We start from the raw sequence: 17803 nt of genomic DNA, 5'->3' as shown, positions 1-17803 counted from the left end.
TAACTATTGTACCACAACTTAAAATGCTACTTCTATTTATGAATTGAAATCTTACCTAGGTTTAACAGATGTGACTTTATCAATCATGGAATTATGCAAATGTGTGTTTTTGCAAATCGAATGTTGCATTCTCTTTTGTTTGCCTTATAATGATTTACCTTTCAAATTGCATCATCCCAATCTTTGATCACATGTCACATCTTGTATTCTCACTGCCTCTTCTTAATTCAACTTCCTCTCTGCGCATTTCCTTTGGTTACACTTGAATGCAATAATTCAAATGGAACAATTCCACTAGCACTTCTCATGTCTCCTTATAGAGATGTGTACAGCTCATTAATTAACACACTACTCTGTTCAATTTGTTAAAGTAATTCAAACCGGGAAATAATATACCATGCCACTGAAGCATTTTCAAACTTTAACAGACTCCGAAACAAATGACAACCTCAAGATTGCAATCGATATGCACACTTTCATAATGTGTGTGCGGTGCATGTGGGTGGGGGATTTCTTTTCTAATGCTTATTGTTGTCACATTTTTTTCTAAGAAAAATCTGCATGGATTATTTCCTAAAGCATTTGCCCCACTAGACAGATTATTTCAAAGGAAATGTACATGCTTGTGCGGAATTTCTTATTTTCCTTCCAGCATCTTGCATTCCCCACGAGTCCAAAAAAAGTGTGGGATTACAGAGAAAAAATGACAGCATTGGCGAGTTATATTAAACAGAGCAACTTTGACATTTCAAAGGCGCATTACACATGACGATTCCATTATCTCTCATAAGACTGCAGCTCAAAAGCTACAGAAAGCCCCCAGGATTGTATCGAGCCACAGTCATTGACCAACAGATGTGTATCCTGTTACTGAGTTCAGCAACAGCAGCCGCCACTCCACTACACCCAGAGGTCTATTAGTGGGGTTGGGAGGAGGGATCGGTGTGGGCTTTTGGTGTCACATTGTAGTCCCATATGTGCCTTCTCTTTGACACAGTGCAGAGTCTATGCAATGATGGACGTGATGTATTAGAATCTGTGACCTCTCATACTGTGTATCCCTGGGGGCACTGGAAGCACATAATCCGATGAAGCTATTGAAACCATATACATTAGACTGCCTGTGTCTGGAAAACTTGCACTTTGATGCTTAATGTGTTTGTAATGGATTGGCTTTCAGAGGCATTAGCTCATCCCTTTAAGAGGTATTCATATCTGTTTCTACAGCCCGCAGCCACACCAAAAGTTGTTCAAACCTATGAGTGTGAGTGAAACCCAATCTTTGGGCTTTCCGTTGAATGAGCACAATAATAAACGTCATAAATGTAATGGAGCAGAAGGGAACCTCTCTTGAAAGAAGTCTCAACAATGTCGTTTGCTTCACAGAAAGTGGCACTCAATAGGTTGCATTCCAGCTGAGGAATGCATTGGTCAGAAATGTTTCTTAATGCTATTTTGCTGCTCTTTGTGCAGACATTTTATTTGTTGTAGTAGTAGGATAGCTTGGCACAGAGGATCATCCCACTTATTATAGTTTATTTCCTTCTTTGAGCTCTCGAGAACTCTCTGGGTGATTGGAAGGGCAGAGCACCCACCACCTTCCACCCCCATCCCCCATATCCATTCAAATGTATCTTCCAGGGGCTGTTGGATGAGGAAAGGAGGAGAGCTAATTCGTCAATGATCTTCCCACTAATCCCCCACTCTTTGCCTGAAGGCGCTCAAGCTATGCATCCCTCCCCCAAACCCTGCCCCCCTAACAAATACACTCTCCCTCACACAGACACATTCAGAGTCTGCCTCGACACGTCTTGTGGGAGAAGATGAATGTAATAGGGTAGTTTGTAGTCTGCCACGCTAGTGTCCTGGGAGGAGTGCTTTTGCACTGGCTGTGAATGAGAGCTAAAGAGTTTATTACAGTTTGGGGTGAGGTGTGGTGAGACAGGGCGGTGTCTGGGCTTTGTCTCGAGCTGTAAGAGGAGAACGGGATCTGCTAGGAGGAGTCACAATCAAACAGGAACTGCAGAGAATAGATGGAGTGAGCGAATGCTAGTGGGAACTCACTCCGATCATGCTGCAGGGCAGGAGGTGTCTTCGGAGCCTCTTTACAGGCACGAGTGATCAGTGTCTTTCAGATCTTTGAGCAGGTTCTGGATACAGTTGGATTACCACTGAGAGGATACTACTCGTGTGCTTTAAAGTTTGGAGACTTTGAGCAGGTTTTCAAAGCTTGAACTGAGCTTGATCTGCAGCTATCCATTTTTTTCTACAGTTTGGCTTCAGCTGCATGGATACTCTTTTTGTGTACCTGTGAAGTGATTCAAGTTGTGAAGTACCCAGTTTAAATGCAAAGCATTTGTGGAATATGGGACAATTTGTTGTTCAAGTGGATTTGCCATGGATTTTCTGTTCACTTCGCCTTGCCATTATGATAAGTAAGTTTTATCGTTCCCCTGATTTTAGAGAGCATGTTCCATATTTGAATAGAGTGCATGAGGATGAATTGAGTTCTCAAATGACATAAGTGACTCCCTTTTCATGCAGTAACTCTACAACAGTGTTTTCTATAGCTTTTTTATTTGGTCAACTTTGCTTTGAATATTAGCAAAGTCCAAGTGTCTCTATTTCTCTCCAGTACATGCAGATTATGATCAGCGTATTGAAGTTTCTCAACAATCGATTGGGCATCTAGTCTTAGGAAGTTAATCTTAGGAGCCCAAGAGATAGAGATCAATGATGTCTTCTGTGTACAATATGTTATCAGACAAACTGTTGCAGGCTACTCGATAAATCACCTCACTCCAAATCGTGAGAATTTCTGTCAAAGATGATCAGATCCATCCTCTCACTGAAGCCAATGTATTCACTATATGAATTTATTGCTCATTATTTGAATTTCTACACACCTGACTCATCCGAAACAGTTTGTTTGAAAACCTCTCTCTCTTGCATGCCGTTAATCAGCATCTATTGTCAGACCCAACTGAGCTCTCGAGACATGAAAGGGAGAACAAGCATTCATTTGAAAAGCATTGTTCACTTTCTTGTAAAATGGAGAATATTTCTCTGCCACCAGCAGATACAGAAAATATCTTGAATTCCTTTCAATGCAATGAATACGCTTTTTATCAAGCCAACACGTAACTACTTGTCATTTTTTATTTGTTTTCCATCCAATAGCCACTTGCAGTGCTGTAACTCAAGGGTCGTCCCCTGTAAAGCTGTATGAAGTTGAGTGCCCAGTTAAGGGTTCAGTGTTAAACAGGAGCAGGATTCCATGAACTCTAGAGTTCCTACATTTTTAAATCTGCTCTACTGAGTTTGAACCCGTGTGTTAGCAATTTCGATTATTGGCTACCACCAAATATTATCAGTGCATATTTAACAGTATTTCTTCTTGTTTTGTCTTTGCAGTTGCTGGTAAAGTTTCCCCTACCAGTTCCGATGCCCTCTTCAGCGTCCCTGTTCCTAGTACCACCTCCAGTCCACCAGAAGTTTACCTCCCTGCTAATTTTAAGATATCCAACACACAGTTGGCCTTCTTTCTCCAGGAGACCCGAGTTACATCATATGGCAGCCAACGTGGACACCCTCTTCAGCGCTCTGAAAGCTTTGTGGTCTTCCAGACCAAGGAACTGCCTGCAATCAACATCTCACTTGGGCCTTTCACCCAAGATCAGACATTGTCCAAAGACCTACTACAGCCCTCAAGTCCTTTAGAGATTCCTGGAAGGCTGACGGTCAACTGGAAGGTCCGGGCCTTTATTGTACAGTCTAGAGTGTTTGCTAGTAACCCATTGGTTCAGGTGCTGTTCTATATTGCAGGACGGGACTGGGATGACTTCAAGATTCAGGACAAGCTTCCATGTGTGAGGCTGCATGCTTTTAGAGATGTTCGGGAGATCAAAACTTCCTGCAGGCTTCAAGGGAATCTGGCTCAATGCTTGGCCCAACTGGATCTCCCTTCCACGTGGTTTAATGTTAATGTAGCACCATTGGGTCGCAGAAAGTCTTCAGGAACAGATGGGCTTGAGTTAAGTGGGGAGACCCTTCAAGTGGAGCTTTACTATACCCTACATGATCCAGACAGCAATGATGAGTGTGGGGAGAGCTACCCACGCCGGGGAGGGGCATCCAGAGGGGAGAGCTCATCCCAACAACCCCTTCTGCGTATTGGGAGCATCAGTTTGTATCAGCCCAGTCAGGAACAATTGGTGGTAGACAAACAGCTTGACACAAACCTCTTCCTGAGGTTACCAGAGAGGCCATTAAAGCCAGGAGAGATCCTCAACATCTACCTGCTTTTGGTTCCAAATTCAACTGTGGAGCAGTTTACACTCAAGTAAGTCCTTTTCTTATTGATGTGTTTTGGGGTAGTCTATCAAGGATTCTGCTCATTAATAATCCAATTCTTAGCAAAATGGTCAAATTCTTAGCAAAATGGTCAAATTCTTAGCAAAATACCAAGTCAAGCTTTATTCCTGTGTCGTTGACTGTCTCAATGTCTGAATGTTCCAGAGAGCTTAAAAAAAAAAAAAAAAAAAAAAAACTAATTAACTCACATTCCTTACAAGGTAAAAACTGATTTCCAAAAGATGAGACACAAATCACAGAGGATCTAACTAAATCTCTAGTGAAGTGCCAGGCTTTAAGAGATTGTGAGAAGGATTCTGCTTTTCAAAGTAAAGACATAATGGGTATTAATTGACATCTGTTCAAATTAAATTTCTCATGAGCTTGACCCAGTTCTTGTTAAATTAGAGCCAAGGGGATATGAGGCATATTTCTCATCTGGCCTGTGTGTTTTAATTTTATTTCTCTTTGTCAATAGAATTGGAGGGTTAGGGTTCTTGTGTAGTAAAATTATTATTTAAATCCTTGAAGGCAGAGGAAAATTAGCCTTTTTTCTCCTCAGATGAGAGAAATGGGAGGTAGGATATTAGCTGCTCTTTGAGGCATGACGAAGGAACGCTTCATAAACAGAGTCCTTCTAATTGTAATGGAAACTCACAGACTTCAATTTAGAAATTAACCATGAATTAATTAGGCTTCGATAACTCATTAACCCGAACAGGAGCAGACAGAGCTGTGGTGTAGCCTTAGCAGGTATAGTTCATTAAGTTTTATCTGACATTGTCTGAACTTTAGTCTGTGTGTCTTCAGAGTGATTTGTAGTAGAGTTTGACAGTCATTATGGGTCAAAAGATGTTGCAATCGGTATACTATATTATTGTTAAACTTTCTAGATCACCACTATATTGGAGAACAAGAATGATAAATACATTTCAGTGCTCTGTTAAAGTACTGTATGCACTAGCTCTCATGATAGTTCTCATTTTAAAGATTTTTTTTTTTTTTAAGGTGAACTGTCATTTTTTATGGTAGTTGTCTTGGTATTCTGACACCTAGTGGTGTGGATGCAAAATCAAATTATGACCTATTCGTGTCAGATATGATTCATTTATTCGATGATTGAAAATTCCTGATAATAGGAAGGTTACTGAGACAAAGCAAGCTGTATTTGTCTGGTCATATGCTCTCAACCTGGGTGTCCCAATGAGGCAAATGTAAACTTTTATTTGGCTACCGATGATGTGAGTCTACATGATTTAAACAGAATTTTCAAAGGTGCTGTTCATTACTTTTGGTAAAGCCTTTTTTAATTGAATATAATAAATTATAGAGCGCATAAAATAGAGGACTTATAAATTCATAAAATATGTCATATAGCCTTTCAAATTACAGAGCAGATGTGGGCATTTCATCCGCAGTGATTTGTCCATATAGTGAGAGTACAGTGCTGCTTGTCACTACAAGCATCATGATCCATTTTCTGAACCTAATCCTCTTAATATTATGGCATATGCATAGAATTATCCCTAGTTTGGAAATGAAATCTGGGAGAGTTATCTTCATACTGTGGTATCAACCTGATTGATATTTTAAAGAAGCAGTTGCCTAATTTTTATTCCTTGTCACAAGGGAATGATTTAATAACTTTTTTCCAATCTAATATCTTCAATGAAAGTACATCTGCAGTAGTTTTTCAGTTTACTATGATATTAAAATCCAAACAGTAAATCTCTCTGAACTCATACTTTTATGCACTTGTATTGGAGTTTTGTGTGGTCCAATATGGTGGCATTAATTCTCTGAGGAAAAGCTGAAGAGCAATAAAAGCTCAGGCCGAAAGAAAGGAGATGAAAGTCAGAAGTTGAAAGCTCTGAGCCAGTCAACTCAATGGGAGGTGAATTAAACTGTGCTGGGAGCCAAAAGTTAAGGGATACCAACAAAAAAGGCTATTAAAGATGTAATAAAAGAAGTCTTTAAATATGAATTAAGCTCAGATGAAGTCGCCCCCAACTTCACATTCCTTCCCACCATCAGGTTCCTTTCATTTTTCGCACATTATAAGTCCTTCTACTGTTTTCATTTGTTATTTATAGAGATTGCATCTTAAAGGAATTAATCATGGAGAAATATTACCTTTTGAATCAACAGTTTTAACCCGCTAGTCATCAGTAGAGTAAGAATTAGGCCTACTGCCTCGCCATTGGAGAATGATCATGAAAAACCATGTGTTCTACATGTAACAACTGAAACAAATTACAATATTTGGGTCTGCCAGGGGGCTACTTCAGAGCTGTTGAGGCAATACAAGATTGTTGCGAGTATCTTATTAGCATTTAAATGTCTTTTAAATTAAATTGGCTACATTAGTACGTGTACAATTGGTTTCCAGCAATTCAGGCAAACAGCTGTTGTGAGGCAAAAACCAGTGGCACCATTCAATCATTTGCCTACCCAGGAGGTCACAAAACTGTTCTAAATAAAATGTTTTCAAGCTGAAAGCTGAGCTGTTAAATTGTACAAAGACAGAATAGTTGAACTGTCCTGTTAGATTTTTTCAGTTCTCTGACCAAAATCAATATATGTTTAGTTAGTGGTTATTAATATTGGTGTGAAACAATGGATATGAATCATGTTCTGAAGAACTGTTGCTATTATTTATTTATTTATTTTTCTTTGAAAAGGGGCCATATTTAGGGACCAGAATAACTTAGAAACTTGGAGGTGAGCCCCATGGACTTGGACCAGTAAGCAACCACCCTAAATCCTTAGTAATCACCAAGCAGCACCATAGCAACAACCCAAAATAGCCTAGAAACTGCACAGCAACATGATAAAAAAAATATTTAAAAAAACACATTCCAAACACCTTAACGCAACTGTAGCCTTGCGGTGGTGAGATTGCACTTTTTATTCAGAAAATGTGTAAATCAATTTCTGATCAGTATTTGCAATCACTCATTTTATTAGTTTGGGACCTTTTTTGTCCACCCATGAAAACAAATTGCATCCACATATCACATTGAGATTTGGTCAGCAAACAGTGAAGAAATAATGGAAAAATATGCTGTTTTCAACACCTCATACCAACTAAATGGTTCAAAGTAAATCACCCAACTCAGTCATCCTTTGCATACAAATACTGTACGTCATATTTGATACAGTAACAGTTTTTTTTTTTATTAAAGTAGTATTTTAATCTCAGCCAGGCTGCAAATTAAATAAACTGGTTTCTCTTGTAATATATTTTAAAATGTTATTTATTACTCAATTTTCAGCATTGTTACGTCAGTCTTCATTATCACATACTTTGTCACTGTTATCTCACCTCTTAGAGACTTCATACATTATTTTCAAGAATTGACGTTCGTTGTCTGAATATGTCAGAAATAATGGAGATGTTAACATTTGTGTATCGCAGCAACCTAATGAGAGGACAGTGACCGCATGTTTAAGGTATTGCTCACATCCATCTATGACAAGATAAATTATAATATGAGAGAGGACAGTAACTTTTCAAGGTACGCTTGCCATTAGACAACAGAGCGGATGCAAGATGCAGAACAATCCCTGAGTTGTCTTGATGTTTGTTGAAGAGGGCAAAGGTTATAAAAGCACAAATACACTCCAATTACTCTGAGAGAAAAAAATAAATACTACATTGCCTGAAGGGTGTGTATCGTCACCCTGTGTCCAATAGCTCATTGTGTTCAGTGAGCCCTAGTCTCAAGTCTGATTGGGTGACTCAACAGAGTGTCACCTCAACGCTCCTATGCTCTGCTGGTCAGCCACATCTGGCCACGTCACACTCGCTCTCATCATGCACCCACAATGCCCTATTCCAAGCCTCGCTGACATTGGCCACTGCTGACTGCCCCCGTGTTCTCAGATCTTTATAGCCATCACTTTGTTTTTTACTTCTGCCATAAAATTGTTTAATTAAACGCACCACCTGTGTGAGTATTTACCTCAAGCTTGTAGGGTTTTTTTTTGTGCCTTGTGAGGAAAACATTTAGCAACAGATAATTAGTGTCGGGGAAGTGAGTCTGCTACACATAATTTAAAGCAGTTAAGCAACAAGCAACTACAATAATGGCAACTAATGGCAACTAATGTTAACTACATTACAAGCTGTTAGCCACTATATTGAAGCTATTTAAACAAGCAATATATTCTAGTATTTCATTATTTATTCTGTTTATACCTTTTATATAATACAGTTAATCTGGCTCAAAAAGAGTGATGTTTTTTGTAATAAATGAATGAATCTTGCAAGTATTAAACTTGATCAGAATTTGACCCCAAATACTACATATAATGCAAACAGGGACGAAAAGCTGCTTTTCATTTGGCATTCAAATTAAAATTCACCCTCTCATCTTCATGTTATAGGTCTGTATGTGCTTTATGTTCTATGTGCTAGTTCTTGGACTTTTTTGTTATGGCTGTATGTTGGTGGATTTCCTCAATTCTGTTCCTCATGTTCTGTTTTTATTTTTGTATTTTTTGTTATTTCGCCATTATACCTCATTTGCATTTGGATCCAGATTTCCCTCGCCTCTGAGTTCACTCTACATTACAGTATGTTTCAATGAACCTTTTGACCTTGTAATGTTTGTTCAAGGTCATGATCAACAGACTTCTTTGTGGCCTTCTCCAATCATTTAGTTTGCTTAAACCCCGCCCCTTTACAAACAAGTTTGAGTGCAACGCCCACATTTCAAAGTGACAGATAGAAACAAGTCCCCGCCCAATATTTCAATAATCTGTTACACTCAGATGTAGCTATGTCACAATACGGAAGACAATATTCATATTTCATTGTGACTTTAAAAATGACACAATGTATGGACTCAAATTGATAAAAAATGTTATCCAAACAAACCGATACACTAAAAAGAATCAGACTTGCTACACATGAGAGAGAGGATGTTTTGTTATAGCATGCCTCATTTTGCTCGTAAGTAATGCTTTGTTCGCAATGAGACATAAAGAAACTAGGTTGTAGTGTTTTGACAGAACGTCAAATATACGACGAGCGATAAACTATACATTATTGGAAAGATAATGAAGAAATAAATTAAGTGCAAGATCTTTTTGTTTTTGCCTGTAAGGTCTTTTTTTTGCCTTTGTTAAAGATATTGAACTTTTGAAATGGTGGCTGTAACATTTCGAAACTGCTAATCGGCTGTTTGAAACGCGACACAACATTTATTATACCCGAAGGAGAAAGGTCTCTTGTTCTCTCCCGTGCCTATTATACTTCAGAAGATAAATCGAAGCACTAAAACAGACAGATCTCAATCAACTGCAGTCATTAATCCTTTCATTTTACATACTTGAGTATAGTGTTGCTTTCGTCAACGAAAATTATGACGAAATATTGTCGTCAACGAACCGTTATCACCTGACGAAAACGAGACGAGACGAGACGTAAATGCTGGTCATGTGACGATGACTAAAATACATGTATAATGCAATATCGTTGACGAATAAAAACGAGACTAAATGTGATTTACAAAATAAAAAACTATGCTAAAATGTCTCTTCATTTTCGTTGACCAAAACTAGACGAGACGAAATGTTATAACGTCACGACGAATGAGAGAGTTGTGCGTGAACCTAAATTCTGGTTTGCGATCTGGTCACCCGATTATCAGCGAATTTAAGAATATTACTCCATTAGTTATTCTATTAAAATGTCTCTTTGATATTTGACACATTCATAATCATTACTTTTGCCGGTTCTTTGTGACAGCTGTAGGCTATGTTATTGGCAGCGTCACCCGCGGTTACATGAACGCGTCACCGCATCAGCACCAGAACATGGAGATTTTATTTTAGAGAATAATCGCACAACCTATTCGATATTCTATAATTAAATAAACTAATCGAATATCCAAAAATCGTGACTCGAATCTCTTGTTTCTTTTCCCAAATCTTCACTCACGTCTCACCCATTTTCTGAAAGGATTATAAACGTTTCTTCATTGGTTCGCTTTTAATTAGGCCTATTATATTCGTATTCTTTACTGTGGTAAAGTAGAAAAACGCTGTAGGACAGATAGCCTACATTTGTACTTGCATGTCAAATTCTTTTTAACACAGTTTGTGCTTGTTATTAGACATGGCAAGGCGCGTCAAGTTTAGTTGTAAAGCGCGCTTCACACGCGCGGGTGATTTTTAGTTTCACTTTCTCTGGCAGCGCAATCTCAAACATAGCCTAAATACCTTGCCCTTGTGGAGGATAAAATTCGCTCTTCAGACCAATTTACATCAAGTAGAAAACACGAAGATATCATAAAGAGATCGATGGTCTCTTTCCTGCTCGTGTCCCACATCCCTCTCAGAGCGCAGAGTATAGGCTATATCACTTTTTTTTTTTTTTTAATAACCCCCCAACCACCGCCGGTAGTTGGTCCATTACCGTAAAAAAAAAAAAAAAAAAAAAAAAAAAACTGCCACCGTCACAGCCAAAGCTAAATATACTAAATATAATAAGATAACCTTGTTTGAAATTCAATATTGACTGGGTTAAATAGAATTGCATTACTAAAAAGAGACTAAAATACAATTTTCATTGACTAAAACTAGACTAAAATGTCATCAGTTTTCGTCGACTAAAACTAGACTAAAATGTCATCAGTTTTCGTTGACTAAAACTAGACTAAAATGTCATCAGTTTTCGTCGACTAAAACTTGACTAGACTAAAAAGAGTATGAACGTGACTAAAACTAATAAAAACTAAAATGACAGCTTGACACAAAGACTAGACTAAAACTAAAATTAAAACAGGCCGCCAAAAACAACACTGCTTGAGCATGCAGTGTCCCGCTACTTGCATCCTGCCAAACTCACACCGATTCGACACACAAGTTCAGGCACGTTTACTTAGCCTGTCTTTATATCATACCAAGTCCTTTTGAATTACAGTATTTCACACATAAAATTGCTCAATGACCTTAAAGGTTTGTTAACTTAAGCAAGAATTTTTCAAGACCTTAATGTTTGTTATTCTGATGTAGTCTGTGGAGAAATAAATTGAGAGCTTTGCTCAAATAGAACTTGTATAAAGCAACGCAACTACTGTCACCTGAGGATGCCACTTAATTTTATGTTTGCAATAGCAGTATTGGCAAAACAGTACTGTTCACTTGCCAAGTTCTTTTGCTCATAAAACATGTCCGTCTGTGCCGCCAAGGATTATATCATTACAGCAAATTGGTCATGCAGCACCATTCTGTCAAAGTCAATTGAAATCTTATTGCGCTACATTTATAAAATTTTCTTCCCCGCTTGGTTAAGCCTGACCAAGATAGAAGCTAAACGCTTCTCACGACACCAACCAACATATGTTTTACTGTTGTGGTATGCAGGAACAGATTTTTAAATTGACATATGCAAATGCATCATAGTCAGAACAGAGATACAGTTTCTCTTTTCCCTGATACAGTTTCAAATACATAACCACAGACTTGAATATTAGCTTCATCCAGTGTTTTTTATTTGTTTGTATTTTAGTAGTGCACTTTACAATGGAGGCTGGTTTTCGCCACGGAATAAAACAATTTAAAAGATAATTGCGAAAAAGATATTTTCTCACAATTGCGAGTTTATATGTTGCAATTCTGACTTATTTTCTAACAATTGTGAGATATAAACTTGCAATTAAGTGTTATAAAGTCCAATGAGGGAAAAAAAGACAGAATTTTTGATATCTCACAATTCGGACTTTATAACTCGCAGTTGCATGTTATAAAGTCAGAAACAAGCTTCCATACTTTACGCAGTAATATACTTTGAATGTGACCAACAGCAAATTCGTCACTGCTAAAAACAAAGCTTATCCTCACTTTGCTGGTGTAATTGCTCAGACTGTTGTATATCACAGCCACAAAGGCGTCACTCTTGGGCGAAAAATATAATACAATTAATTTGCACCAGATGAACACACTTACAATTCTGCATTTACTAACAGGAAGAATGAAAGACTTTATCTTTCACGCCAACGTCCTGTTCAAACAGGAAACACAGGAAAGAATTGCACTCTATGAGGTCCTAATTTCATGAGGTCTTTAAAGAGTGACCTAAATAAAGATTGTTGAAAGCATTAGCTTACCAAGGAACTGGCCAGAGAGTAGAATCATTATAGCTATAAAGAAACATTTCAATCCTGCAGTGAATTTCGGCATGTGCGTATATACTGCAATCAAGCTGTTATACTGACTACACTCACTACCTAATGAATAATTAGTTAATCTGTCATGATGTTGACACTACACAAATCCATTATTGTATTTCACTATCACTTTTGTCAGCCCTAAAGGAATTAATCTCATATGTGGTGTATTCTGATAACGTGCTGTGTTGTAAAACTTTATCTTTTCCCAGTTTATTATCCAGAGGCAACTATAACTAAGGTTGACTTCCCAGAAAAGTGTAAACACAATCAAAACTCTGTTTGTCATTGCACTTGGGGTTTTGCATTGTGTCCTTGAAATCCACAAGATGTCCTATTTGATATTTTAGGTTTCAGTAGGGTGCTCATAAGCACCCAACTTATGTGCCCTTGATGTATCTTTTTGCTGATGCTGGCTCCACAGAGGACTTCCACTGCTGCATTAATGCACCAAAGTGTGACAACAAGAACTTAGGGTGGCATTTGGGACAGGCCCCAACACAGTGTCCTAACCAGACATGATGCATTGCTGCGACATGTTATATCTTTCCATGGTAATCAGAGTTTTTCATCTAACCAGCCGTGACAGCAATACGTGACAATTCTGTTTTAGAAATGGTTTCTATCTCTGCAACGTTGCGGCTGGAACAACAACATACAAAGTATGAAAATGATAATCTCAGGTGCTGGTTATGTGCTTTATTTAATGTTTTAAGAATTTAATGTGAGTTTGAATATCATGACCTTTACAGACAAATACTGAAAGCGACAATGGATAATTCACCTCAGATCTTGAAAATAAGAACATTTAAACTTAAGTTGAACAAACAAGCGTATTCTATGACAAAGATTGTCACTCGATGTGTATATTTAATCATTTAAAAATGTTGTAATATTCATGGATTTGATTATGTACATCTACGTTTTATTAAGAGTGCTGTGGGCTTGCAGAGAGACTCCGCCTACATGATCTTCTGATTGGCTGTGATTATTTTTATTTTTTATTTTTTTTTCATCACATCTGGTGTCGACAGTATTGCATCGCATCTGGTTAGGGCATGGTGTAAATGTGCAGTCACATTTACCGTTTCTCTGCTAATTTTCGCTGGCAATATCCAGTCATTCCAGTAGCAATCCATTCGATCGGGGGTTTAGGGTTATGAATGAATGAATGAATGAGGTATTTATATAGCGCTTTCATATGTACTGCTGTACACCCAAAGCGCTTTACAATCATATCAGGGGATCTCTCCTCAACCACCACCAGTGTGCAGCATCCACTTGGATGATGCGACGGCAGCCACAGTACAACGGCGCCAGTGCGCTCACCACACACCAGCTATAGGTGGAGAGAGGAGAGAGAGTGATAGAGCCAATTCAATGTAAGGACAGGTTAGGACAGAAAACTTTCCCTTGCAGGTTTTGCTCGTATTGCTGGTCAAACAAATTTGTTGTGGTGAACAACAGAAAGCTGCCTAGTTTCAAAGTAACTATTGTGTAGACAGTGCTTCATATAGCACTACACTATTGACAATAGACAATAGACTTTTTTTTGCACACAAGTTTTTAATGTTGTTTATATGCCTATGTGGTGTTTTTAATATGGTTTCATACAAATCATGTGCAAATTCATAAGTCAACACAGTTGCTGATAATTTTTTGCTAAAACTGCAGTGAACCAAAGACAGTCTTGTTTGAAATCGCTGGTGTTTCTGACGTCACAAACTACCTTGTAACCAATCACGTCAATGTGTGATCATCAACAAGTGGATCTCTGAGCTGGCGTGAGTGAGTGGAGGCGGGGCTAATTTGCATATTTATAGAACCGCGTATACAAAATGAGGCAAGGGTGTAGAGTTACATTCAAGCTATTTTAAGGCATGAAGAAAAAAAAATCAAGGAAAAAAATGTAATTTTAGTGATCATAGATTAGTTTTAAGGGATACAATTATTGACTACAGGGGGACTACACTTAGTTATACACTTAGGACTACACAACACATGTACCTGATTAACCTCTCCTTTAAGCCTGACTTTGACCGACTAGTCAAACAGTCATACATATTTTTATATTGTTGCTACTCAATCAATCAGTCATGTTAAAAGACAAATGAAAATTCGTCTGTGCAATCATCCGGGAAAAACAAACTTCTACATTAGTGGTTTACCAAAGTGTTTGATTCATTTTTATCCACATTTTAAGACTGCCTATCATATAGAAGTCATCGGCTCCCAGCAGAGAAGGGAGGATACTGTCCCCTCCCACTCCTGATAGTTGCTCAACATCATCTACTATTACCGCAGCGAGAGGGACTCTTGAGTACAATAGGCAGTTTCAACCATTTATGCCTGAGCATTTTCTATCGACTCGATAGGCTCCCTGAAGCTATTTCATTTTCATGTTTTTGATCTTGCGTTTTTGTACAGATCAATAAAAAACTCTAAAGAAGCCTTCTAAGCCCCCAAACCCACCTTCTTGCAAGCTCTTGCACCAAAAGAAGCGGTGAAAAAGCACTGTGCCTCCCATGTCTTTACAACAATTGTTTTTCTTCAGTATCTCAGCAGGATCCGAGGTGCAAATTTTTGGGTGCTATTACAAAATTCTTCGACATTTTATCACCTATTTAAACTCATTTTGCTGTCACACAAATGACATAAAATTGTGCTTATAATTTCTCCTCTATTCCATGGCACTGTTCTGTTGACACAAACAATAGAATGAAATGGCATGATGAGAAGGCCGCTGGCTGACACTAAAATTGATTCCAGTGCGCACATGCTATGCTTCGCAGTGCCAAGAAGGATTGCCCATTGGCTGAGTGTCCAAATCATTATGTGTTCCGGCAAATAGATATTTTATGTATATTAGACTAATATACACTCTGTGCATCGGTGTCGGTGTGCACTGGTATGTGTGTGTGTGTGTGGGTATATGCTTAGATCAGACGGGGGTGGCTGCATGCTAAAGCCTGACATTATAAATGCCTTTTCCCTCCAAGTGTTGGCACGGAGTATAAATACAAATGCAAATATATTGAGATCTCCTGTTCCAAGCCTGCGCTGATGACTCTCTTGAACTTGGCGTGTTAGAAACGCCTGCGTGATAAATGCTCTCTGCTGCCCACTATTGATGGATGTCATTGAGCCGAGATGGCTGGATATCCATACATGTCTCTGAACTGGTCAGTATTATTCAATTATCAGAGACTGAAAGGTCACATATTTTTTGCATTTTGCTGTAGTGCTTGTCGAAAGGGCATGTTTATTCGAAAGCCTGTGGTAGGTGTTCGCTTAAGTTCGCTTAAGAAAAGATCACTTCGTTTTTTTCCGGGAATTACCGCATGGTGTTACTCTACACCAAGCCATATCAGCTGGTAATTGTAGCACTGCAGGATATTTATTTTCCATGATTAAATTCATTATGACTCATCGCAGGCCCACACGAAAGCTGTTCCCGCGAACTCCGCAGAATTAGGATGCAAATCATTCACTGCTCTCTACATCGCCCTCCTTTTCTGTTTATTTAGTACATAATGTAACATATTTAATTATGCTTATTTCTACTTATAGTCTTTGATCAGGACACCATTTGATGTGAATGAAAACAAGACAGTTGCGCATGCAAATACAGACTTTTCAGTGGGTAGTACAGTCTTAAGGTCCTTGGTTAGATATTAATCAATATCCCATCAACGGAATAATCACACGGACTAAAGTAAGACCAGTTGAACAAGCTGTACTTCTGTCCTGGACAGCCTTGCTTGCATTCAAGATTAAATAATTATGGCATCTATACTGATAGATAGACAAGAGCGGTGTATTCTGATTTTAAATCCATTCCACAGATTTTCCTCAGAATTATGCTTTAAGTCAATAGCCAGATAATTTTACATACGCACATAAACATTTCACATCTGGAGTTGCTCAGTATTGATCTCCGTCAATGCAGCCGGAATATACACGCAGCCAATGGGAGTGCAACAAAGCCTTTCTCAGATCATGAACTTTCTTCCTGAAAGGTTTTGTGCCACTTATTGTTGATGAATGTTGCTCATTATTAAATTTTCCGCTTTGACATGTAAGAAAGCATGGCATATAGAATACACAAAATGTGTATAAATGTAACACTATGCATTTCTACAGTGTTTCTTTTTCCAGTCATCCAAAAGTGCCCCTAAATGATAAAAAAAAAAAATCTCTTCAAAGGCCCAAGCGGCAACATTCTAATCTGAAAAATGAAGCCTACCCGGAAGTGCGAAAAACTGCAATACATCAAAAATCCGCTAGGGGCAGGTCCCAAAAGGGAGCAAATGTCCATACACCCCCATGTTAAAATGTCCGTTTTCACAGCATAAATTCATGTTTTTACAGGTTGGTCCCATGGACTTTTATTGTATTTTTCGATAGGTTCCGAGTGCCTGACAACTGTGAGGAGGGTGAATTTTTTTCTAACTCGTTAGTTTAGATCGTATTTATATAATGTATGACAAATAAGGGCGCGATTGACAGCTTGATTGACAGCTGACGACGAGCATAGGCTGCGCCGAGTGGAATTCCTGAAATTTGACGTCTCGGCCATGATCTGACACAACACATCATACCTGTAAGTTATCCTTTCTGAACATTTGTATTGACATATGGCGCCACCCATACCCCCCATAAACGGCCTCAAAACCGTTCTTCAGAAGTCTATGGGTGACGTCACAGACGCTTTGGCCATATTTTTTACAGTCTATGTTCAAAGGCCCCCGACTCCAACTAAAATCCCCCGAGTGAAGTCAGGCTATTTACACCGCTGGAGAGACATGATTGTACAGTTGCTATATGTGATAGGGTTGTGAAGGTTTCTGATTTGGATGAGATTACAGTGACGATACCATGTGCTGTTGCATTGTCTGTTGGTGTTGTGAGTATCAGTTTAAACTGCAGACAGTGAATGAGACTAAACGGGAAGTAATTGGAGTGCATTACAGTAATTACACTGACACTGACATACTGTTCTGCAGTATGAACAACTCAGACAGGTCCTTACTCTCTCTGTGTCCTCAACACACACACACACACACACACACGCACACAATCCTCAGGGTGGTTCGCCTGGGGCCCAGAGATAAGGTAGTCTTATGTGCAGCTGTATTAACAAAAGAGTCAGGCCTGACACCGGGCTCTGGGAACCACTGCATGTCCCCTCATATACACTATGTTGGAGAACAGACGTGCATGGGCCTCCTGCGAGTCATGGATTAGCACCCCGCGTTATCTGGCTGCGTTTA

The 17803-nt window shown here is 38.7% G+C and overlaps 1 protein-coding gene across 2 annotated transcripts in view; it reads left to right on the top strand.

Annotated features, from left to right (window-relative positions):
* The window catches only part of tmem132e (transmembrane protein 132E), a 365104-nt gene that overhangs the window by 268386 nt on the left and 78915 nt on the right, over positions 1 to 17803 (top strand). Inside the window, exons 1-2 of one of the 2 annotated variants that reach the window (XM_082170700.1) lie at positions 1823 to 2435; positions 3415 to 4342. In XM_082170700.1, the coding sequence (XP_082026826.1) occupies positions 2366 to 2435; positions 3415 to 4342 (998 nt within the window). In that variant the 5' untranslated portion in view covers positions 1823 to 2365. Of the gene's footprint in view, positions 1 to 1822; positions 2436 to 3414; positions 4343 to 17803 lie in introns of those variants that run through there. The other variant, XM_082170701.1, reaches the window with a different exon arrangement.

Source organism: Leuciscus leuciscus, assembly GCF_965113295.1.
Source record: "Leuciscus leuciscus genome assembly, chromosome: 5".
NCBI lineage: Eukaryota > Metazoa > Chordata > Actinopteri > Cypriniformes > Leuciscidae > Leuciscus > Leuciscus leuciscus.
The sequence above is the reverse complement of the archived record's forward strand: the minus strand, read 5'-3'. Positions and strand labels throughout refer to the sequence as shown.